At 38.2% G+C, this 26,587-nt stretch overlaps 1 protein-coding gene across 3 annotated transcripts in view; it reads left to right on the top strand.

Annotated features, from left to right (window-relative positions):
• The first annotated feature begins 1,648 nt into the window (after positions 1–1,648).
• Positions 1,649–26,587, top strand: part of GLRA2 (glycine receptor alpha 2) — a 130,696-nt gene continuing 105,757 nt past the window's right edge. Inside the window, exons 1-3 of one of the 3 annotated variants that reach the window (XM_080554324.1) lie at positions 1,649–2,412; positions 4,630–4,763; positions 23,593–23,660. In XM_080554324.1, the coding sequence (XP_080410450.1) occupies positions 2,345–2,412; positions 4,630–4,763; positions 23,593–23,660 (270 nt within the window). In that variant the 5' untranslated portion in view covers positions 1,649–2,344. Of the gene's footprint in view, positions 2,413–4,629; positions 4,764–23,428; positions 23,497–23,592; positions 23,661–26,587 lie in introns of those variants that run through there. The other 2 variants (XM_080554323.1, XM_080554325.1) reach the window with 2 other exon arrangements.

The following is a 26,587-nucleotide window of genomic DNA, read 5'->3' as shown; positions in this document are numbered from 1 at the left end:
TATATACACACACACACATATATATATATATATGTATTTAGCTTAGGGATATAGTTATTTAGCATTTCAAATAACTGTGAAGAGTAGAAAATGGTTGCTAGCAGCTAAATCTTGGAAAGCAGACTTTCAAGTAGGTTTTCTCCAGTTAAAAAACTTTAAAAATGTTTAGCTACTTTTTCCAACAAAAAAGGTAATGAACATTTATAGGTCTTTAAAAGCATGTCATATCACAAGATCCCTGTGAACAGCACCATCTGAAAGACACCCGCTGTATTCAGTGATGCAATGGGAACTCTGCATGCATTCCTGAGATTCCCCACACTTTTAAGCAGGTGGCAGTGTCGGTTAAAGAGACATAGTTTTGCCTGCAGCCGGTAAAGATTGTTGCTTTCCAATTTCTCGATTTATCTTAACCAAAGGTAACAATGTATAGCACCATTATTGGGTTCCTACCTAGACAGGGATAGGAAGAAAATTTGAAAAGAATGTCTTTGTTGACTAAAAACTATTTTATTGTTTCCAGATGTAGCTTTGTGAGCTTCATTCCTCAGAATGAGACACTGCAGTAAGAGACATAACTCTTCTTTAATACCACGTTAGCATGAAGAACTATCTTCTGACGAGGTTAGAGGACGTCGTAGTGCAGTGATTCAGCATCAACTCAGTATCTACCTCTAAATGCTGATAGTTATAATAAATGCAAACTTTGTGGTCTTTCTTCTGTTGGACCTTCCATTATGCTACTGACACAGACTTGGCAGGCAAGGCAATAAGGACTTAACGTAGATTTGCATGTTTGGACTGCTTTTTCTATTTATCTATTTATTTATTTATTTGTTTATGGCATAAGATGTTATATTATCTACCATTTGGACCTACGAATAGCTAGTAAGGTATATATTTTTTCCAGATGTCCTACAGCATTAAACAAACAAAATGCAATAACTGAGGTTAATTTAATGAACGGTAAGTGGCTTTGATCTCTTGCTAACGTGTGAACACAGCAACTACTGTTCAGAAGACATTTTTGACTATGACTCCAAGCATGGTAAAATATCTGTCATGAAGTGTTTTTTTTTTTTGCCTGGAGATATGAGAAACGTGTGCGCGTGTGTGAATTTTGTGTAAACAAAACAATGTTCAAGCGGACAGGTTTTCTGGTGGGAGAAAACAGCTGGACCTCAAACTGGAAAAAGAAGAGTAAATTATTTTGGGCATGCACGGTAGGGGGAAAACACCACTTATAATTATTTTTCATGAACTGGTTTTCAGTTTGTTTAAGCACATTTGACTCCGATTCACGGCAAGTTTAGGGTTCTCCTGCAGGAACCACCCGAGCTGACGTGGAGGCATGCAGCTCCCCGTCAGGGCGTTGCACAGGACACAGGAGCAGTCGGTAAGGGCGGTGCGAGGGATGGAGGCAGGGATAACCGTGCGGGCAGCCGAGGGAAGGCAGCATCTCATGCTCCTCCACGGCCTCCCCAGTGGCCAGTCCCCCTTCACACCCGCACAGACCCTCCCGGACCCCACCGGGGCCGCTCTGCCCCCCGCCCACCCTCAGCCGCGGGGCGCGGTGCTGCGACATGGCGGACCCTCACCCCCCCCGCCGGGCGCGCGCACGCGAGCGCTCACCCCTCATCCCCCCGCTCCCCCCCCCGCAAGGCCGCCGGGCGCATGCGCGGCGGCGGGCGCGGAGCTGTCCGCGTGCTGAATTCCCGGCGCCTCATTCCGGCACAGGCGCCGGGGTGCCCCGCAGCCCCCCGCCCTGCTCCCCCCTCCGTCCAGCCGCCCCTCCGTCCCTCCATCCCTCCTTCCACCCGTCCCACCCTCCCTGCCGACAGAGGGGAGAAGCAGACCGAGCCACTAGCCCCCGCCACCGTTCCTAAATACTACTTTTCCAAGCAAAAGGGGGAATAAAACACACCGGCAACAGACTGCTCGCAGCGCTGCTCCCCTTTGCGTGATGCTCTGTGGGTAGTGGGGTTTCCTCTTTGCTCTCCTTTTCCTTTTTTTTTTTTTTTCTTCCTTTCTCTCTTTTTTTTTTTTTTTTTTCTTTCTCCCTCGCACTAAAACCAAGGCGAGGGAGCGACCAGGTCTGATGCTTTGTCTCCTTTGTGTTGGCTGCTGGAGATGAGCCTAGGCTTGACCTGACCATGATTCCAAGGACTGGCACTTCTTTTTTACCCCCAGTTTGTAGAGATCCAGACCTTCTCTTCCCGACTGCCAAGAAAAATAAACTATTGCTGAATTGGGGAATCTAGGCAGCACCAGCGTACTTTTTCCCTGCATCTCTCTGGAATCGTTTCTGGGATATTTTCCAAAATCATCACAGAAAGCAGGAGGAATGAACCGGCAGCTAGTGAAAATTTTGACAACCTTGTTTGCATTTTTCTTAGAGACAAACCACTTCAGGTAGGTGATATGGTTCTATGTGATGATATTTTTCAGAGGTTATGGAAATCATAACTATAAAGAAACTACGTCACATTAACCTAGTTTGTTTTGCTGTACTGAGAGTATTTCATGTTCATTCTATATAGGCTATCCCTTTTACACTCAGAGACTCGTTGCTTGGTAACAAACACACCAAAAAATCAAGTTTGGGTGATCTATTTTTCATTTCTCTTATTCAGAGACATACATTGTCACTGATTATCAGTATAGCTAAAAGCAGTTCCTTCAGTTTTTCTTCTGAATTTAATCTCTGCTCCCATCAGAGGTTATGCAGGAAGTTGCTTCGGTTCCCTCCTCTTCATGCTCTGGAAATGACTGAATCAGTTTTGTCAGGGACATGGTTATTTGAAATTAGAGAGCCAGCCCTCGGATTTTGGGAAAACCCTGGATTAGACCAGTACTATGCCCACTTAAATTATCAGTACATATGACTCTTGCTTTTTTTTTTTTTTTTCTTTTTAAATGTTTTATAAGCTTTTGCTTTAGCTATTGACTTTTTGCGGTACAAGGCAAACAGGTCAGTTTTATTAGCCAAAACACCATTTCAGATGAGATTCATTATTATAGTACACACAACTGTGTATCTACATGTACACATATAAAGTGTATTTATATGCATAATGATGTATATATACAGTGACAGAGTGAAATAATGCTTATATTAATGAGTTTGCACACACGAGATCACAACACAACTTATAACTAGTGGATTCGGAATGAAAACAGAAGTAATTTATATAGGATCATCCCAGATAAGTGCACTGGATTAATCTTCCAGTTTTTCTTATCTTACCTGAACATTTCTGTGATTTAAGATGGAAATATAATCTATTTTGTATTAAAAATTAAATATGTTGTAACAGTACTATGTCACTGACAAAAGCAAAAAGAAGCAACTACCCTCTATATGGAACCTGAAAAAAGCAGGGAATCACACCTCAAGAATTTGCTATCATTGCTTTTTAACAGTTTTGATTTTTTTTTTATAAAGAGGTAAAAGATTAAATATTTGCTTCTAATTTCAGATGCTCACTTGTATATCTGTTTTGTTTATACTTACATGTAGATGCACAAAAAAGAACAAGAAACACTCATGAAACTGAGTGGTTCCCTTTGGGTGAATATTTAAATAGAGAATGGTTAAGAAGACAGAGATAGAATTACTTTTTGTATAGCTGAAAGACTATATTGAAACATAAATACTATGACATTGGTTATTTGGGAATCAAGATAATGCTATTTATGATAAAATCTGTGCCCCTGCACACCAAATATTACTATTTCATTATAGTTTCTTTTCCCTTGTGAATGACCTGGGGAAACTCATGAATTCTCTTGCTTTGAAATACCCGATGTGCTTGCAATATGTAATATGATATGTACAGAAAGTTTCACATGCATGATATGGTACCAGAAGTTTGCTCTTAAAACCTGAAAACAGAGATATGTTCTAAGAGCTTGCATATAAATACCAACTGGTGATAATACTGATCATTTTTATAATTTGATGTTCATTGTTAAAAAAAATAACAAAACTAAACTAAACTAAACTAAAGAAAAACCTTGTTAATATCAGATGTGACTGACTCTGAAACCTTTTTGCCCTCTTGGGGTAGAATCCAGACATTCATTAGCATGATTTCAGTCTTCTTTGGGTGGCATTTGTAAAGAACAATTAAAAAAAAAAATCTATATCCTTTCCAATAAAAAAACAAACAAACATATTTTTCAGTGTTGCTTGGTGAGTGTTGCCAGCTATTGTTTGGAGTTTTATGACCACCTTAAATCAGTGTTAACATACATGCATTTTAACTGCATACATATAATTAAAACAATGATATGAAATAGATATCAAAGTTCCTGTGTGATTGTCCTATACATTAAGATAAATAGTAAATTTAATCTTCTAAAGTCTTAAAACTCTGATAAATTTCTTCCTGAAGCTGAGTTTTTTTTTTTTGTGAAGAGCAAGCTGTGTCCATGCATACTATCTGAAGCTCATTTTTATTTATAGAATAAAGTTTTCTGATGAAAAAATAGATTATATTGCTCTATAAAAATATTAATCATTACATTCACTAGATTGAGACAATTTTATTTAGTCCTCAAATTTCTTCATGACTTGAATGAAACACTAGCTAAATAGTAGCTAATGGTGGCTAATAATTTATTTAGGACGACTTTCTGTAAAGAACATGATTCAAGATCTGGAAAATCCCCCTCACAGACCCTGTCTCCTTCAGATTTTTTGGACAAATTGATGGGAAGGACATCGGGGTATGATGCTAGAATCAGACCAAATTTTAAAGGTAAGTTTTTTAAGACTGCTGATAAATTAATTGTTTACCTTTTGGCCAAAATGTAGTTTTAAGGGTGTTACCTCTAGGTTTTTATTCTCTCTTCAATAACTTCAGTTTTCTAATGTGATATTGTCATGGAGATCAGTCATTTCAAGGGAATACTGGGGGAGCAGTGTGGGTGATAAGGATACAGAGCGTGAAAACCCTCTTTTCAAATTTACCTGTACATGACAATAATACTTAGCTGCCAGAGGTTGTTTCTGAAGATCTTACTAATTCCACATAGTAAAAAAGATTTCAGGTTCCCCTCTGAAAACAATTGAGATGATTTGTGCCTGAAATTTTTAAGCCATGAAGAGCCGATCTTCAACATTTCCATGATGAATTGTGATCTTCTTTATAGCAGGCTTCTTTTCCTTCTTTCTGAAAAAAAGGTCTATGCTTGTGATCAACTTGAAGAAAGTAAAATCTTCTTCCCCAAAATAGGGAGGTAGGACTCAGGGTATGCACACAACATTTATCTGGGTAAGGTTGATAAGAATCAATTTTTCAGGGTCCCTACAAACTTGCAAAAATATATTTTGTTTGGGGAATTTCCACTTTCCCCTTTTCTTCCAAAATTTTGACTGAGTTGAGGAGAATCACCACCACTATTCCAGAAGGCTGTGGACTGGAGGCCTGATTTGCAATCATTGCTATCAGAGCATGTTTTCTTTGCTCTAGACCTTTAAATCCTGGTGGAAGTGAACACAGAATGTCTTTTGGCTTCAAATGAAGAGAGTCTGGAGACAAGTTTTCATTGTAAATATTTAGCATTTTTGGAGAGCTCTCTAATACCACCCAAACAGGCTCCTCTAAGCCAATTCAAAGCTTGGAATGTAGTTCTACTTTGAAAATTAATAAAACTATTCCTTCCTCAATAAATCTGGTGCCAAAGTACATTTGCACTTGTATCTATTGGCTTTGTTGGCCAAAATGCATGTTTTTCTATACTGATCTTTGTTAGCGATGCTGTGAACATTGATAACGAGTGGAGCAATCATTTCTTAGCCAGTGAATGAACCGTTAGGAAAAAAGGAGCTCACATGTCAATGAGAAATGTGTTTAATTAAATTTAGATCAAAGATCATTTTCTCTCTCTTTCACATGTGCAAATTACAAGACTTGTAATGAAATGTCTTTTTTGACTGCTTACCAGTGAGGAGGAATGTAGTTTGACTTTCAGATCCAAAGGTTTTAAATTAATAAAACTCTAGTCAGACAAGTTTTAAGTATTAATTTCAGAATAGTTTTCAAAATGTTTATTGAGTTCCTGAATTGGAGTCCACATTGGCTTGTAGTAATATTGAATTAGGTTTTTGCATTCATGTAATATGTTTGCATGAATATCAGAGACATTTCAGAGAATGCAGATAAAGGCAGAAAATGCCTGAGTTGAGATTGTTAAGAACTTCTTCCTACCCTTTTTGTGGGATGGACAGTAAAAGAAGACTTCTGCTTCATCTCTTGTAGCTCAGGTAAAATCAGTGAGACTGGCAGTCATGTACATAGGACAATAAAAATACAGCTCTTTATTTCCCCCAACACATATCTAAAAGCATTTTGTGAAAAAGGCAGGAGAAGACAGATCCACAGCTTTGTTCCCTTGATGCTCAAGTGGGTAGAGCAGGTACGGTGTGCACAATGTAAGGTACATGCTGATCTGTTTGACAAATGCTTCTCCCCTCCAAGTCCCATAGTTCATGTTCCCAAGGTGAAGCTGCTGCCTGATGACACCTATGAGTGTTTAATAACAAAGATTCTGGCATTTCATATATGTATACTTTTATGACGTCACTTTCTAGTGTGGTGAGGTACTTTGCAGCAGTTTGAACTGACAAACAGATCTGCATTTTTTCATAACTTCACATCTCTGAGCTCTCAGTCGTGAGGGGTATACAAGGTTTTCTTATGAACTAGAGAGTTAAGTCATCTGGGTTTGAACTTCATAGCACAAGTGAAAACCTTTTCGGCTGATAACTATTTTTATTAGTCATTATGATGCACACCTATGTTATAGTTGCCCAGGTCTTGTTATTTTTTTCAAAGAATAAAAAGTACTTAATGTTCTATATAACATTTTTTCCTTATAAAGGATAAGAGCACAGCCGCAAAGAGATAATAATAAATTTATCTTGATTAGAGTTAAGTATTATAAAGATTTTTTTTTGTACTGAACCTTTATTGTGACCTTAATACAAATTGTTTCCATTTCTAACATTTATTAGTCTCTGTGAGTTTTTTTTTTTTTTTTGGTGATATGCTCTGTTGTACAATACTGATATTTTAAGTCACATAACTCTATTGATGTATGACATATTAAAAGATTACCCAATCTATAACATTGTTTGTATTTTAAGGCAAGAAGTTTTAAGCATAAAATATATCTGTGGGAAGAATAGCTTAAACTAGGGATAAAATATCTGACTTTGTGTATAGTCTGGGGTTAATATCCATTTCCTGTGACTCACAAAAGACATTGTGCATGAAGATAATGTGTTCACTACTCATGTCTTTATCTGACTTTTTCTGCTTTAGACCAGTTATATATCTTTCTCCTAGTCCACCAGGCATTTTAAAATGTCAGAAAAGTCTGATATTCTTGGAAAGGCAACCGAGTAGAACCCATTTATCTTATACCACTGATTATAGAATAATTAAATGTGTTTTTATGACTAGTCTGAATTACTGGAAAACAGAAAAAACAGAACCTATTTGATTATTTTGTGAAATAAAGGCAACACATTCTAAAAAGAGAGAAAAATGTTGCTTTATGGAACAAGGTGTATCCAGATAAAGCATTTCATCACTAGTTACTGCTTTTGCCTAACCGGCTCTTGTGAATTAGAACATTCAGGAAGACACTGGGAGAACAACAGATGAATATATAAACGTTTAGACATCAAGAACACATACTACTGCCTAGCTCTTTTTTTTTTTTTTTTTCTTCCTAGCAGTGCTGTATAGTGAAAGATCCTTTCTTTTCCTGTCTTTCTGTCTTATACAACCATTGGAGAACACAAAGAATGATTTCTGGTTCTTGTTGACACAGCCTGTGGTCAGATACAGAGCAACCAGGGACTTAGAGAAACTGTCGCCCCAATGATCAGCCAGAGAGAAGTGCCAGAATGACGCTCTCAAAATTGCCTTTCTTTAATCACTTTGTCAGATACTTAATGCATGCTTTTCCATCTCACACTTATCTCTTATTGAATTTGAATAGCCTAATAATTTCTGTAAGGATACAGAAGGGAATACTTTTAAATGTAAATATGAAGACTACAAGCTAATACTAATTGAAGTTCCTGAGAGTCCTTCTGTTGACAGCAAACATACACTTGGGGTCCTATGACTTGATTTGGTTTCTTTTTCAATTATAACATCAATTAAGTGTGGCTTACATAAAATAATAAAAAGTGAACCTGCATGATGTTCTTTTTGTGTGATTAATATCAGTGATATATACTTTTAATGATAAAAAGCAACAACAACAACAAAAATCAGAGTGAAGTCTTGTACTTTCTCCATTGCTCTTTTTGTTTTCCTCAACAAAGCCAGAAGTAGTGCAGGGCACTTGTGTTATAACACTAGCCAAGAACGTAGTTTTGTGCTGGTAGAAACTAGAGATGGAAAAGTGGTATCATAGGTCCCTGTATATTCACCTCAGGCTTCCTGAAGAATACTATATGCAATGCCGTGGTACACAGGATCAACCTACAGCTTAATCACAACATGAGATGCAAGGCTGATGGAAAGTCAGCTTGAATTTAAGATTTCTTGGCAAGTATCAACCTCCAGAAGATAATAAATTATTTCTGTGTTGTAATACCTTCATCTTCTAAAATCACTTAAAATCTAAAGTAAGCTAGAACTGATCAGATAGAGAAAACTAATTACCCATAGGCATTACTAAGTCCTTTATGCCTAATACTTTAAGAAGTAGATGACTGTCATGCACTGGAGAGAGATGGGGAATTTGTCCCCAAGATCTCCAGTAAATGTTAATAATGACGATGAGAGTAATTCTATTTTTATTGAATTTAATTCTATGTTTTCAGTGCATTCTTTCCCATCGTCTTTTTTTTTTTTTTTTTTTTCTGAAGAATATTCTGATTTTCATGGAGTTAGATGGAGATATGTAGCAAGTGTGCCCATCAACATTATCCTCATCACTGGATGGTGCAATGCAGTGTGAACCAACTTGCTCAAAAGCTGCTGCTTTTGAACTCAGAAGTCTTGTTGGAGGGATGTAGTTTGGGCATGTAGTGACTGTAGCTGTAAAAAGATTAGTCTGTGATTACAGTGGTGTAATGCCATTCTCGTGCCGAGTCAGTGGGTTTACATCTGAATAATAAACACACGGACTAAGTCATTTACTGAAAATTAGCCTGACAACTGTTACAGGAAATGGCTTATGCACTTTAATACTATAACTCCTTGGCACCAAGGGTCAGTTTTTCCCATGCATTCAAGCCTGTTGCTTGTTTGGCCCCTAAGTTGACCAACAATAAAATATTTGAAAAGGCATGAATAGAAACCACTGAATGACGTTTAAGGGTGAAATGAATGATATCAGGAGTAATACATAAAAGCAGCTTCTATGTACATGCTAAGAAGAGGCACTGTCTGATGAAATTTACCCTAATCTAAACATATGCTTCACAATAAATACCTGTTGGAAAAATAACCTATAAATATATTAAAAGGCTGAAAAATATACATGACATAGACATGGAGCTGGCATGGTTTGTTCTCCAGTGGTTAACAATCCCAATGCCAGACTTTAGTTGGTAACAACCACTGCCCATAGCATCAGATGCAGTGAGTATTCTACATTGGGCTACTTTCCACAGAGTTGAGGCTCAAAAGGCCACATCCAGTAGAAGCTCAGATCAGAATTAGGCAAGACATCACATAGGAGGGAAGTGCACCCTACTGATGAACATGATAGGGCATATGCAGAAGGTTTATTGTAGGCGGAGGGAAGACGCCTGGCCAGTTTTTGGAAGCAGCCACGCTGTTACACTCCTTAAACACAGGTTTCCTGAGATGTGTGCATATCCATTATTAGGGAGGTATGCTTATGATTTACTTTGATCTTTGAAACAGGCCTTTCACTGTAAAGGTAGATGCTATATGAGATGCTATATGAGGATATCCTGCCCACAGAATATCATGGTTTTTTATTTTTTATTTTTTAGTTTTTTTTTTTGTGTGTGTGTGGGGGAGTTGTTTTTGTTTTTGTTTTGGTTGGTTGATTGGTTGATTGTTTCTGTTTGTTCGTTTTGTTTTATTTCTTCAACTGTAGAAAAGTAGCTAAGAAACGGATGTTCTGTCACTGCTCTAGACATGCATGTTTTCATGCAGAAAGCTTTCCACTGCAATTATGTGAGGAACCTTTCAATTGTGCTTCTTTTATAAATCCTTGGAAAGAGGGCTATGGAAGTCGTCCTTCTCCCCATCTCTTTTAGTTTCATGTTCTTTCCCAGAACATCAGCAGGCTATGGGAATTTCATAGCTAGTTAGGTTATGTCAAGCCTACTAGACAAGTGGGGCCAGACAGCAAGCTCAGGTAGACTCCCTGACTACCTACACTGCTTATGTGTTTGCTTATTCCCTGAATCTCTTTCTGAGCTTCCTCCAAATAGCTTCCTTCCCTCCAAAGCAAGTTTGAAAGGCTGTGAGCTTGCAGCAGTGTAAACACAATGTTGCTTGACCTCCAGGCTAAGGATCTGTCCCTGGGTTTCTCTTATATTTAGAAGGTTAGCCATGGTCATTCATGTTGTGTTGGTGTGTTGCTTTTATTCAGTACCAGTGGTTTAATTAAGAGATATCAATGGCTTTGGCAGTAGTCATGGAATATTGGTCTGCTGCTGCATAAACTGCCAAGGGGATTTATGATAAACAAATGTTAAAGCAGATCCAAAGTCTTTTGATATCTGAACAGGAGACACTATTGTTCTCACCATGTTCTAATTTAATTGTGTTATTTTCATTATTTCCAGTGTCGGGTTTAGATTTAAATATCTTATGTAGTTGAAGCCAATGCCCTGGGGTCAGTAATTAAGTGTCTTGTTATGTTTTGGCTGTCTTAAAAAACATTCCATTTATATATAGAATATATAAAACATGTACAGTTGATTTACTACAACATTTGTAAACTGCAAAATCTATTCCATACAGTGATACAGTAACTAGGAATATGTGCACATAAAGCAGAAATGTGCAGTTTTATTAGGCAGATTCATTATTTTAATCCTCCCCACCCCCCAGTATGAATATAAATCTCTGATTAAGTCATCAGAAAGTGTATGTTTGGTACTTCAGCTTCCAAATATGCATTTCACAGTCTTTCACAGAAATAAATGATTTTAATGGTCTGCAGAGAAGAGTCCTCTAAATGATGCAGACAAGGTGGTACAGGGTCTAACACAGCTTTCAAATGAAGAGTATTCAATGTCATAATGGCATAAATAGCTATCTGCCGATCTCATTTAGACAAAATCCATGGTTAAAATGAAAGCGTACAGAAATATAAAGGTTACAATTCTAGAAAGCATGAGAGATCACCAAGTATTCAGTTACTTGGTCCAGGGAGAAAATGCAAGGGGAACATGGCTTTTTAACCTTGTAGCTGGTTGTCTAAGAGTCTTGACCATTTTGATATAGTGCACAGATGTGACTGTTGTAACCATCTCATGCTGTGGTCAGTTGACATACCTGTTACAGAAAAAGTTGTAAGGACAGGAATCAGAAACCAGCACTTCTCTCACTCTTCCCAATAATTACTCTGACAGCTAAGATACAAATTTTCATGAGTTCAGTTTCTCTCTTTCTCCAAATATTGTATCCTAAGCGCTTTGCTGCACAATAAGGTGACTTCAGAACACCATCTTCACCTATTAACTATTTTAAAAAGTGACCATTGCTGCACTTTGGGATTAATCCTATCCACTATCAATATAAGATGACAGTGAGAGATTTCCCTCCCCAGTTCCCAAGAAACCCATAGACTTGGAGCTTAGGAGGTGCGAGTTTGCATCCCTTCGATCTGAGGTATGCATAGAAGATCCTAGAAATGACTCCTTCTGCATGGAATTTCCCACTGTCTTGTTATTAGCTGCAAAGCTGGCTGTGTTTTAGAAAGAAAGACTGAAATTCTTGCTTGCTCTTTCAAAGATTTTATATGTTGCAGAGTAATGATCTGAATTGTGGATACTGAATGAAGTACCTAAACCTTACTGAGGAGGGACTCAGAGGGACTACCAATGCATCAGAATTACAGCCGCTTCTACCTGTCCCAGGACTAAGATTTTGTTGGCTACAGCAAACAGTGTCCTGTCCAGGGAAGCACAGGAGTGTTATGATGCTCTTCTCTGAAAGCTAATACACCTACCTTTGTGTTTCTGTCTCTCCAAAGGTCAGGAATGCATGGAAGAAACTGGGCACATCTGAGACTAGCTGAGTTGTGGGCAGTTTCTCTTGAAGAATAGTGACTGATATTCAATTGATAAAGTTATTCTGTCCCGGGAACATGCTTATGTTTTCTCCTTTGTTTTTGTACTTAAGGAAATACAGGTGAGAAGAAGCCAAATGCTTTCCTTAAACCGGCATAGTTAGGGAAAACCTAAGATTAAAATTTACCGGATCAATATGTGTTACATTAGGCTGTCTCTAATGACTACATTCCCAATGTGTGTTGTCTTCATGTCTTCATCTTACGTTACAAAACCGTTTTATCAGGACTGCTCCTTCTTGTGCTGTTTAGTGTGTTTAATAAAGAATAAGTCCTAAATAATAAAAAAAAAAAAAAAATAATACTAAGACAGGAATGCTGCTATAACCTCTCACACTGAAATTTAAAGCAATATCTCACTCTGTTGAAGAGATGCATGCAAATTACATGAATTAGATCAAACCAACATAGGATGTGAAAACTGCTTTCTGTCGGGATGTGAATATAGCCTGTTGCCTATGCATAAATTCATGCACAAACCAAAATGCACGTGGCCATTCCACATAAGAACTTCAGACTGCAGCAATTGTCCTTTGCAGACTGTGATGTCCTATCAGATGGAGAAGTCTGTGGTATTAAAAACCTTTGGTCAGTCTGGTTATAGGAGCCATCCTAAAAATAATAATCTGGGAGAATTTTACAGACATTTGGCTCCATAATACTGAGAATAATTTTGCATTCTTTGGCTCCTTATCCCTGAAAATTTTATTTTATTTTACTTTATTTTTTATTTTTTCACACTTCTGAGGTGGGTTTTGCGTGGGGTAAAGCCTGAACAATCTGTTAAAAACAGTTTCTAAGCACACACACACACACACACACACATATATATATATTTCCTGTATAAGAAAAACTTTGTAGACTTATCAAAATTATAAACAGTTAGGGACAGATTCCATATAGGCCAGTAAGCTCCTCAGTGTGAATATAGTCTCATATGGGCAACTTTGTAATAGACTCCTACTTAACATGGATATTGGTCATAGAAACTGTAAAAAGATTGTACTCTGACCCTGCAATGAACTTTATGTCAGCAGAGCTTTGGGCCTGTTAAACCATGTGATGGTCCTCTCAGTGATGCAGTGAGCATCCTGCATTGAAGTGCTTATCATTTCCTTACTACAGGTGATTTGGCATTAAAAAAAAAGTAAGCCAGCCAGTTTATAAGGTGCTTATTTTCTAGGCTGGTGAAGAGTTCTCATTTCCTCTTCCATTTTTCAAGCCATTTTATATACAGAGTTCCTCGATGACTGAAAAATTGCTGATTAAAGACATCCAAGAAGTGCCTTAATCATAGGATTATAGAATGGCTTGGGTTGGAAGGGACCTTAAGGACCACTTAGTTCCAATACCCTTGCCATAGGCAGTGGCATTACCCACTAGATCAGGTTGGCCAAGGCCCCATCCAACCTGGCCTTGAACACCTCCAGGGATGGGGCATCCACAGCTTCTCTGGGCAACCTGTTCCTGTGCCTCACCACCCTCTGTGTGAAGAATTTCTTCCTAAAGTCTAATCTAAATCTATCCTATTTTAGTTTAAGAACATTCTCCCTTGTCCTGTCATTATCTACCCAAGTAAAGAGTCCCTCTCCATCTTTTTTATAAGACCCCTTTAGGTACTGAAAGGCCGCAATGAGGTTTCCCTGGAGCCTTCTCTTCTCCAGGCTGAACAGCCCCAGCTCTCTCAGCCTTTCCTCATAGGAGAGGTTCTCAGCACTCTGACCATTTTGTGGCCCTCCTCTGGACTCCTTCTAACATGTCTATATCTTTCTTGTGCTGAGAGCCGAAACCTGCATGTAGTACTCCAGGTAAGGCCTCGCAAGGGCAGAGTAGAGGGGGCCTAAAGGAGGTCTTGCAGATCCTTTTTTGTTATTCAGGATGTGGGAGACAACATAGCAGGTTCTCAGAGGGAGACAAGATTTGTAAAGAGAGGGTACAGGAGACTGAGCTAAATGTACAACAGAACAGCTGATGGGTCAGGAGGGAGGAATTAATTTCAGAGTAATATTCTGCATAGATTGTATGGAAATGAGTGGAACTAGGAGGTCAAAAATGGGAGTACCCAACAGCTGAAATGTTTAAAAACAAAAAGAAAAATATTAGTGCTAGGTGTGGTGAATATATGTGGTTTTGTCTCTGACCTGTTGCAGATTGCCATCTGTATCAGCTCCTGACCTTTTCTGTTGTCATTTGTCCCTATGCCTGAGCCATCTCATTTGTCTAAATCCCATTGTTCATCTGTGTTCCATACATCATTTGGTGCATAATTCCCTAGCGACAATAAATCAATGTCTGGTCAGTAATGTTAGTCAACCAAACTGCTCTTTTTCTTGAACTCCTGCATATGCCTTCTGACAGTAAAGCAAGGAACATTAGGGAGATGTTAAAAGAAAAGCTGGCAGAATTATGAAATAAGGTGAGGGTCCAAGGCTCAGAAGAATAAAAAGGGAGTTAAAATATATTCTGAGACCTCTCTGAATACAGACAGTGATATTGACCAAGATCTATATTTGAGACTGTACCTATTGACACATATAACTAAGCTTCCGTCAGTTTGTGTGGTGCAAGATCAGAATCACAGAGAAGGAACAAAGGAAGAAATATTTAGAGAAAATGGAATAGGACACCTTTTATTATTATTAATAAATGTTTTGAGGTGAGTATGCAGAACAGAACAAAGCAGTTAATTCTGACTGAAAATAAAAGCCTAGACTGGGTTAACAGAATTTCAGTATTATTATTAATACTTTTTTTATTTTTCATCTTTCCTCCTGCTCTCTCCTCTCAGTGCATATTTTTTATCTTGTGTTTCCATGTGGTCTCTTAGATGAATTGGCTACAGTGAATTTGTAAAATATTATTAAAAATAAGATTACCCAGGAAGAGTTTGACTGACCCTATGCAGGAATGCAGATTTCATGACTAGAGATGTAATACCATATTTTATTTAACCACATTAAGGAGTGTCCCAGGCCTCTGAACACATTAGGCAGTTCACATGCTGATCAGCAGCAAAGAGCTGTCTTCATTAATGCAAAGCAAGCAAGCAGTTTCTCAGAACCAGGTGCAAGGAGCATCTCTGCTACCTGCTCCCAGTGAGGCTGAGAGCCTCTGCTTTCCATTTGCTCATGTTAGTGAAAATTACTTGGTGATAAAAAACAAAACAAAATAAAAAAAGTAGGTGCCTGGATATTTTCATCCCATAAGAAAAGCTAACAATTCAATTTCACCAGAAAGTACCCATTTCTGTCTTGCACTGGAGGAACAAAGACTTCAGATATAAATGCCTTGCAGTGAGGTGCTGGTCACTCCTCAGAATGGAAAGACATGAGAGAAGAGAGGAGAGCTCAGAGAAAAAAAAAAAAAAAGATGGACATATGAAGAATTAAAGCATTTATTTGAATATTTTCAAAGTTGACATAAGTACTAAAGTACCTTTGCAGTGCAGGCTTCTAGTTCCAATAGGAAATTTTTGGATCAAAGATTTCTTATTCACTTTTTTTTCTTTTTTCTTTTTTTTTCTTTAAATTTGTTTCCACAGACTCATTTGCACATGCAAGATTTTAGCTTTGGCATTGGCTGCACTCAGTCACAAGTGTGACAGGCTTGTGTAGAAATATCTGAGCTAGCTTTCAAGTAATTTGCTCAGAGGTGCTTTGTGCCACATAGAGATGATACAGAGCTCAGCAGGAGCTATAATGCCTGAGGTTACTGGCCTCCAGTGAATTCCAACCTGCCACGACTGCACTGGTAGCAGCCCTCAAACTGCCTACGTGAAAGTCAGCTCCAATGCCTTTATATGATCCATTGTGTCTGTTATTGCTACATATTCTTTGTAGACTAGCTCAGGTTAGCTGGGTAAATCAGGAGCATGTCAACTGTTTAAAGGGCTTTTCACTTCTGAGCTCCTGGTTTGGGGAGTGAAATGAAATAGTGCCTGAAAATTGTTCTTGTGCGGTGTCTGTTAGATAATCTGCATGGAAATATCCCACTGCACCCCAAAGCTGACAGTAATACATGTTTCTGTTATCAGCCTTAGCAGAAAGAGCCAGGGAAGAATGAACACGTCATATGGACTATCCTGTAATACCAAATGCAGAGCTGAAGAGGTTTTGTAGCATGAGACTCACCTTCCTCTTCCAGCGCTGGGTCTGAGGACAGAGGCATTCCTTCAGTGTAAGGCATGCCAATCCAAAAATTTTCACAGGCACTTTAAGGCACAAAAAGTGCATCTTAGCAGGGATTTTCCTCCTGTGATGTGCTGATGGGATTTTAGCAGCATGACTTCTGTTACATTCAGCAATAGTCCCACAGCTGAAAACTCACATACCACTTCAAAAATTGATTGCTTACTGTTTGACCTCAGACTATGTCAGTGCATATATGGATGGCTTTAGCTCTACTTACCTCAGAGACCTTTTATTTCTGTGACTCATTCTGTAATCACCTGAATCTGACAATCACTGGAGTATTTGTCTTGTAAGTCTCCAGTGGTATTTTAAGAAAAGCTTTCAATTTTGGAATGTGACGTGCCCTTTTTATATCCATGTAATGTTGTAAGGCTGCATTTTTGCTCAGATGTTTTCTGAAGTTAAACAAATGAAGGAAGCAGCTTAAATTTTGGTGTAAAAGAAGAGTTGTCTTGATGCCATTTTGTATATTTTTATGTGTGTGTGTATGCCTACATGTGCACTTCCGGAAATAGGCAGAGATACAAAAACTAGGGAAAAAATGTACTTAAGGCGTTCCTTTAACTGTAATGCTTTCGTGCCGGTTCTGTTTAGTGTTACCTACTTTGGGCAGAGCATTCTGTGTGTCCTCCACTCTACAGATATCACTGCAATAAGTGGCATTGCTCAAATATATTCTTTAACTACTTGGTAGTATTTGGGCTCAGTAATATCCATGGGCATGAGATTCCTAAAGAGGCTTTAGGCACCTAAATTTGTCTGCAGATTTGGCTCTGGATCTGTCAATGCTTTTGTGGCTCTTGGACTTCTCCTGTTGTTCATAAATGTATATTGACTTCACAGAATACAATTCTGTATTCAGATGCAAGAGTAAGCACACAAAACTGTTGCTACATTCCCACCAGGAGACATGGCATTCTCAGCAAGCTAAGTTATTATATATGACAGATGAACTTTCAGAGTATGTTGGTTTTAGCTTGATGAAGCAGAACAATAATTTTGTTTTTATTTTATTTTATTTTCCCCAGTAAATTGCATCAGGGCAAAGTACCATACAATTGCTGTATTGCAGAGGTTTCTGAGATCTCTGCCCTTGTGAGGTTCCTTTTTTATTTTATTCATTTGTTTAATAGATACAATTGCCATCAATGAATAATAAAATTGATGTAAGCATAATAATTTCTGTGTAATGTTGGATTGTGGTGAACACATCTAAAGAAAAAGGACTAATTTGTTTTCTTGGCATGATTATACTTAGGGAGTTAGGGTGATGTGCCCCACAGAAGTCCTATAGAAAAACAATGTCCTTAATGAAAAAGCATCACTTCCCAACAATAAACGTCACCTAGATTTTCAAGCCTTAGGGTGACTATGTTGTCCTGGTGTTATTAGTTTTGCTTCTTATGACTGATATATTTCCTTTGCTGTTAAGACACAAATGAGATGATGGAGGAAAGATGGGGGAAAATGTTGGTTTTGCCTGAAGGCAGAAGGGAAAGGGAGAAGGAGGCTCACCTTGGTACTTGAAATAAAGACCACTTGTGGTGTGGTTCCTGCTTTCTTAACAAAAACCTAAGTAAACTTCTTAAATCATGAGCTTTTTCTCACCAGGGTTTGGACTAGATATTTAGGCAGAACATTGAAAACATGTGTACAAGCTGATCTGCGTCTGGAGTATCTTCAGGACCCCTGTGCCTCAGGGGAATTTTTCCAGCACATCAAAGCCCCCTTTCTTTCCTTGGCCATGTATCCATGGTCCCTGGCCACAGGACTGGCTGAGACACATTTGATAGCACTTTTCCAGTCCTTACCCTGCCTGCTTCACTCTGAGGAGGGAGGAAGCTTGAAGAATAAATAACTTGCTCCTGCCTAATGACCATGGCAAGCTGTGGTGTCCCAGCAGCAGATCAGTGTTGCTGCCTGACATACAAGGATGTGCCTGCAGGGCCATGAAGATATGCGTTGTGAAGCTCTTGAAGTGGTAATTCAGGTACATGTAGTACTGCAGCTGCAGAAGCAGAGCCCTCCATGGGAGCTGGCTGTTCCTGGTCTCATGAGGACTGTGCTGGATGTTGGAGGCTGTTCGGTTTGGTGGAGGTTGCTAAAACACTGCCTGCTTCCAGAACTGGCAACTTAAAAAACTATCTTCAAAAATCTTGCTCCTCTACCCTGCTGTACTGGTATCTGTGTTACCAGCGCTCAGGTCAGCATGTATGTCCTCTTCCTGCCCTCAATCACATTTCACTCCCCTCTTATTTAAGCTTGGATGTGAAATCCCCACGCCACTGATGAGGTGACACCCAGTCCTTAGTGCGATCACTGTTCCCTCACTTTGCCTTACGGTCCTGGTTCTGGATCCCTGCTTTATCCTTACATTCAGAAGGGATTGATTTTAATCTTTTTAAAACAGTCCTGATCCTTATCCTGCTCTCTATGGCATGAGGAGAAAGGCAGTTCAGTTCAGCTTTCTCACTAATATACAGAATTAAATAGATTATCCAAGATAATGGCAAAGCACTTGTTCCATTGGCACATGTGCCAAAGTCAGAAGGTGGACCAAAAAATACTGTTTAGAGAAAAAGATGGAAGATTTGGACTTAAGATTCTTAATAGATCTGTCAACATCTTGCCAAAATTTTCACTTTCATTCCATGAGAGAGTTCTGGTTCATTATCTCTAATTTTGCTTCCATGCCTCTCTGCTTTGCCCAGAGTTCTCTGTGTGTGTACCTGTATGTCTCTGTGTGTGTGAACTGTATTTTAGTTTGCCTTACAAAACTGACAATTGTGCAGGTATTGTTTTAAATCTTTTATATAGACTAGACTAGACTAGAATAGAATAGAATAGAATAGAATTGAATAGTTCAGTTGTAAGGGACCACCAAAGACCACCAGTCCAGCTGCCTGAGCGATCAGGGCCGACCAGCAGCTAGGGCACATCACTGAGAGCATTGCCCAAATGCCCCTTGAGCACTGACGGGCACGGGGCAGCACCCAGCTCCCCAGGAAGCCTGTTGCGGTGTGTGACCGCCCTCACGGCAAAGAAACGTTTCCTGATGCCCAGCCTGAACTCCCCGGCGCAGCTCTGTGCCGTGCCCGTGCCCTGCCAGCGGGTCCCAGGAGCGGAGGCCGGCGCCTCCCCCTGCGCTTCCCCTCCTCGGGAGGCTGCGGAGAGCAGCGAGGTCGCCTCTGGGCCTCCTCTCCTCCAGGCTGGGCAGCCCAAGTGTCCCCAGCCTCCCCTCACAGCACATGCCTTCCAGCCCTGCCGCCTGCTGTGCTGGCCTCCTCTGGGTGCTTTCAGGGACCTCAGCAGCCTTTCCGTGCTGTGGAGCCCAGAACTCTTGGTATTGTGGAGCACACAATATTCAAGCTGAGGCTGCACCAACACTAAATATAGTGGGAAAATCACCTCTTTTGACCGGCTGGCTGTGCTGTGTTTAATGCATTTGCCAAATGCAGTATGATTATAATTTTCCTAACATAGACATTTTAGCAATAAGGCTGAAGTTAATGTGAAGAACAAAAGGCTGCCAGGTGCAGCCTAGAAACAATGTGCCAAATACACAGAGTCGAGGTGGACGTGATAATACAGATATGGTTATTTGTGGTTAGAATGATGTCCAGTGAAAGAGTGCAAGTAAGTCTTCCATGAACCTGCCAAATGAAGGAAGCTTTGGGGTCATGTGTTAACCAAATTTGAGAATATTAGTCAAAAGCTGCAGTTAGCAGTTGGACTGGTCTCAGCTTACAGCTTTCAGCACTCACCAGTCAACAGTGGTACTCCCTCAGACTGTGAGATGGATTTGCCCTCTCTGGCAGATGACAAGGAAAGGATTCACTCTCCAGCCAGACAGTGGCAAGGTCACAGCAGTGCACCTTTGGTACAGGAGCTATGAAGCAATATACCAAAGCAAATATAGGGGGATATTCAATATACTCAGGGTTTCTTGCGGATGAGTATTGAGGACTTTCTGTGAGTGTTAAGTGCCCTGAAGTCACAGGAGGGGTATGACGTATTACAATGTCAGGCCTTATTAAGAAGACAGTCTATTGGAGAGTCACATCAACTGGCAACAGCAACACACCGTACAGGGAAGCAGGGGAAGGGAGTTGCAGGGAACATAAATGATATCTTGTTTGCTTGTCAGAATACCAGACGCCTTCTTTCTGGTGGATTTGTACATTAGCTACCCGGGGGTTATTTTTTGGCCTGAGTACTTTTATGAAATAGGCATTTTTCTCATGACTTAAAAATGACTTTGGCAATCTCAAATGTGCCTGAAAGGCACCTAGACTGCTTGCTTGTTCATTCTAGGTGACAAAAATAGGCAGTAAAAAATGTTTGCTTATAAAGTATATTTTGCTTAAATTTGTAGAGGTTATATCAACTCTTTTGAGATTTTAGGCAACAAAATCATATTAAATGTGTTCTTTACCTTTGAAAAATTTTAGATTGTGTTCACAAACCTTGGATTTACTTCACAGAATTTTACTGCTTTCATTTTAAATGAGCTATTAGATTAGAAATGTCTGATAGAATGGAGGGTGAGTGTGTGAAAAGTTTCTTGGGAAAAAGTGATGTGGTGTGCCGTCTTTAAACAACACATCTTCCTTAAGACATACAACACCTGTACAACCTCTTCCCATTGGAATAATTGCATCAACTTCTATAGGAAAAAAAATAAAAATAAAATCAATAGACAAAATAAAAAAAGCATTGCAAACTTCAGTGCTCAGATATTTTTTTTCCTTTTTTTTTACTTCATTTGGTCCATGTTTCCTATGCACATTTACTAAACCCACCACTAACAGAGTGACTTTAAGAGAAAATTGGGCTCTTTGCTCAGAATCTGTAAATTATATGGCGAGATGTCATTTTATAAGATCATTTACTAAGTACCTTCTGTTCTCATATGATTACAAAGCCACCATTACACCTCTGATATTTAAAAACAAATATAAATGACCAGGAAAAAAGACTGATAACTCACCAATAACTCTCAAGATAATTTTGAGAATGAAGGGAATGTGACCGATTTTATTGGCAGTACTTATGTTTACTGAGTTCTTATACAGCTCCACATCTAGCAGCAGAGAGAAGGTAACAGATGTTATGCAGTTGAGTACTGAAACGGAAGGAAATATTTGCTTTGTTATAAGATAGGATACTGTAGCATGTAACCATTCAGTGTACGGATGTCCTGCATTCTGTGGTATAGTAACAAATCCCTTAACACATGTAATTGTGTTTATCTGAGCTTACCCGGTTTCCATTGTCACTTAGGAATTGAAACCTGGGGTGCTCACATGTGATAGTTTTGGCCAGACAATGTTGTAAGGTTGAAGAGAAGGTGACACAAGGCATGGAAAATACTGAAGTACTCAATGGCTTCTTCATCTTGGTCTTTATTGATAAGGCTGGTGATCACTAATCCCATGCTCCTAAAACCTGTGGGCAAGTCTGGAGCAAGAGTTGTACTCAAAGAGTTGTGATCAGCAGCACAAAGTCCATCTGGGGACCAGGCAATGCTGGTGCACTCCAGGGGTTGATACTGGGCCTACACTATTTAACATCTTAATTAATTACCTGGATGATGGGACAGAATGCACCCTCAACAAACTTGCAGGAGATATAAAACAGGGAGGAGTGTTTATTACACCAGTGCGTTATGCCACCATTTAGAAGGAATTTGAGAGGTTGTAGAGATGGACCAACAGGAAATTCATGAAGTTTAGCAAGGGGGAATGCAAACTCATGCTCCTGGGGAGGAACAAGGCCATGGACCTGCAGGTTCACCAACATAGTTCATTGGAATTTAACAACCTTAAAATATATTACTGTTGTGTGTTTTCTTCACAAAGGCAGGAAATTTGTTTCCTGGAAGGTGGGTAGTCTAGCACTCAGAAAGATGATACTGTAGAATTCTGCACTACTGTGTGTCACTAAGCACATCACTTTGTCTTTCCATTCTTCAAAAAATTAATAAAACATAATAATTAAATCATTTGTAAACAATTTTTGATGTAAAGGTGGAACTGAATATAGGTAATTATGTTTTGTGCACTGTTTTTTTTTAATTTTTTTTTTTTAAATATAGGGAAAGTTGTGTGATTAAAATAGTAATGAGGAAAAAAAAAGAAATGTATTTGATACTAAATGTTTATATCAACTTTTGTGTCACTAAAATTCAGGCATTTAGCAATAATCCATTTTAATTCAGTTGTGAACCCCTGTTCATTTCATCAAGCCTAAAAATCTAAGGGGCTAATAGAAAACTAATTAAATATTAAGTCCCCATTCATTCTGCTACACATCAGTGCCTGCTAAATAGCAGGAAAGGAGGTGGAAGGGAAGAGATTACAAACAGCTGCCTAATGACAGCTGTGTCAAGCCAAAACAGATATTGCTAAAATATTTTGTTATAGCAAGGCGGACAACTCCATATCAGATGCATGAAGACCTGCTCTTCTAAGTCCTTTTCCAGTAGACTGGAATCAATACGAAAAGGGGTCCTTGTTGGGAATTTCAGTGCCAAGCTGTTAGACATGGAGTGGGATAGATATGGAGAGACAATCTTCCAACTGTAAGTCTGAGAGAAAGGGAATGAGGAGTGTTTGCAATGCTGTAATGTATCCTGCACTGGAGCTGTGGATTAAGAGCTGTTACACTCATGCTTTCACCCAAAACTTTTCCTACATCCTTAAATGGAAGGATGCAGTCCTGCATGGTTACATAACAACTTCCAGTGGAACCAGGTTAATTAATTTAGTTTTGATAATGTTTTTCTTTTGATAGACTTTTATGTGATCTGACTGGGAAAACTCACTTTCTGCTTGTTTTCAGCCACATCTGTATCAGATTGTGCGGAGGCTGAGGGATCTGTACTTTTGTTTCAATGTATATTGCAACATTTTTATTGCATTCCACAGGTCCTCCAGTAAACGTTACTTGCAATATTTTTATCAACAGTTTTGGATCAGTCACAGAAACCACAATGGTAAGTGCTATGATGCCATTGGCAAGAGAACAACAATACGTAATATATGTCATGAACACAACCTGTCAATTTTTCTATTTATTGTTCAACTTGCAGGTCCTCCTGTAAATGTTACCTGCAACATATTTATCAACAGCTTTGGTTCAATAGCAGAAACTACAATGGTGAGTGGGACTGGTCATTGAAGCCATCTTGTGAAGGAGTGGGATGTGATATAGAATAGAGATGCTCTAGATGTGGGGACATTTGCTAAGTTCTCAAGGTACTACCAGCTAAAATAATTTATATATCTCTAAATAAAATTATTTTATATTTCTCATATTTTAATTTAGAGATATATAAATTATTAAACTCAACTATCAAGTCTAAATGTATATCTATAGTGGCTGTTCCACAGTCTGTAGTGACTGTGATGGCAGCAAATAAAGGGATGCCCAAGGCAGATTTCCCACCTCTTGTTAGCACCAAAAAAGCAGAGGAATGAAATAGTTGGAGCTCAGCTGTGGGGTTGCCTGCCAAGAACCTGATATTTTTGAGTGAGTCTTACACCCCAAACTGAATTATCTGCTGCTGCAGACTGTGCTGACAAAGGTACCAGAAACATCTTCTTTAACTTAGTTAAAGTATGAACTGCAGATAAGTTAGTTATCTCTTTGAACTGCAGTCACATCAGTGACTGAATGAACTTTAGTCAAATGACTGAAACATATAGCTATGAGAAAACGTGGGTATTTTCAGGGCCAATCTCATACTTGAAAATGACATGAACCCGGGTGACTGAAATGCAGATTTTGAATAATTCAAAGAACACTATCAGCCATACAAACAGGGCCAAAACAAAACAACAAAAAACTCATTTTAATAATTTAAAAATTAGATAGTCCAAATTTTCATTTCAAGATGAGATTTTTCTTTTAAAAATTGATGAAGTTTAAGAGTATAGAAACCAAAGACAAAAAAATAGAAATGAAAATTGTAGTCCAATTTTTTCTTTTCTTTTCTTTTCTTTTTTCTTCTTTTCTTTTCTTTTCTTTTCTTTTCTTTTCTTTTCTTTTCTTTTCTTTTCTTTTCTTTTCTTTTCTTTTCTTTTCTTTTCTTTTCTTTTCTTTTCTTTTCTTTTCTTTTCTTTTCTTTTCTTTTCTTTTCTTTTCTTTTCTTTTCTTTTCTCTTCTCTTCTCTTCTCTTCTCTTCTCTTCTCTTCTCTTCTCTTCTCTTCTCTTCTCTTCTCTTCTCTTCTCTTCTCTTTCTCTTCTCTTCTCTTCTCTTTCTCTTTCTCTTTCTCTTTCTCTTTCTCTTTCTCTTTCTCTTTCTCTTTCTCTTTCTCGTCTGGAATTAAATTTTCATTTTCTTTAATATTTCCTAAGAAAAATGATTTTTTTTTCTGAGTACATCTGAAAAGGTGCTGAGTTATTTAATCTTATTTTTCAAACAATGAATGAAGAAGATCTGTTAACTTATCCAAGCATATATACTCCTGATTACTAGGTTAATACTGAGAGAGATTTTTTGATGAAAGTATAATAATATAATAGTGTAATAAAGCTATAATAATTACCAGATGCTTCTGTATGTGGGTTAAAACTGTTCTAGAAAAGGTATTGTGACAAATCCCGGCTTTATTTTAGATTCTTTAATACTCCTCTCCCACAAAATAAACTTAAAAGGCTGCTCTCACCTTCACTGAAATTTTGGAAGAGTTATGTGCATAACATAGCTGTCCATTACCTTGGGATGTAATGGACAGCTATGCACACTTCTGAAGTGATTGCAATATAGTTTCACTACTTTGTTTTCTGATAATTCCTACACAGTCCCCAGGTCTTGCTCTGTTTGCTGAAACTGGAGACAATAAAGATGCTTAGCATCCTGTAGGACTGAGTTCTTGATAAATAAAAAATGCACTTGTTACCTAGAAAAATACTTAAGTTACACAAGAGTTTTTTAAAAATATATAATAATAATCATAATTATTATTATTTAATGGGATAAAAGATGCCTTGAAATCTTTGCATTCTGAAGGAAGAGCAGATATTTTGCCTAACTTAAATATAATATTTAATATTAAAATACTTTATTTAAATGTAATTGTAATTATGCTATCACTTGGGAAAGAGGTAATTAAGGAACGTAGAGTCACAAGTCCCCTGCTCCTAAATATTTTTACTCATACAAAAAAAAAAAATCAGCAACAGCTATTTAACATTTTTGCAGAGATAAAGGGCAAGTATTTACTAGGGCACGTTGCTTTCTTAAATTGTATAGGAGAGACTTTTATAAATGATACAACTATAACATACACAGATAAAAAATAAACAGATATGTTAATGCTTTAGAGTATGTATTTGGAAACTTAAAAAAAAAAGAAATTAAAAATAAGTTTTAAATGACATAAAAAAAACCACATAATCTTGATGTAACATAACGATCAGCAGACAAATTTTATTATTTTTGGAAAACTTTGTTTTCCTGTGTTTAAAAGATTCTTAAAATATAGTTACGAATGTAGCCTTTTTTATCCAGCTGTGTCTGTTGATCTTAAGATGTAGAGACATCAGCATAGCTTTAAGTAGCAAAAAATCCAACACGTCACTGGCTTTACAAGATGGCATTCAATGAAAATATTTGCACGATCTAATGCTGATTGCATTAATTAGACTCCTTCATTGCTTTGATTAAATCCCCTCATTGCATTTTACCGTCTATCAAATATGTTAATGTGCACCTTTTCAATGTTCATTAACACATTCTGCTGAAAACAGCTAAACATTCAAGTAGATGAAAACAAAGACTGTTGGCTTTCTTATTTTGCTTTGTTCATAATATCTGCTGAAAGTGTGGAAAATGTTCTCTTAGATGCTGTTCAATGGTTTAATATCGATTTTCTTAATGCTGTCACTTATTTACTGACTAGTATGACTAGTTTTAGGATGTTTTAAAATTGCTCTGAGAGGCAGACATCAATTACAGTTTCATTTACTTTGCTTTTCTGAAATAGATGCAATCAAGGTAAAAATGTTGGCATCCCTTGTGGTAAATAATGAGTTTTGTTTGACTCCTAGTATTCTTTTTTCTCTGTAAAATACTCTTGATA

This window comes from Anser brachyrhynchus (assembly GCF_964034855.1).
Source record: "Anser brachyrhynchus genome assembly, chromosome: 1".
NCBI classification, from domain to species: domain Eukaryota; kingdom Metazoa; phylum Chordata; class Aves; order Anseriformes; family Anatidae; genus Anser; species Anser brachyrhynchus.
This window is presented reverse-complemented; position numbering and strand designations above follow the sequence as displayed.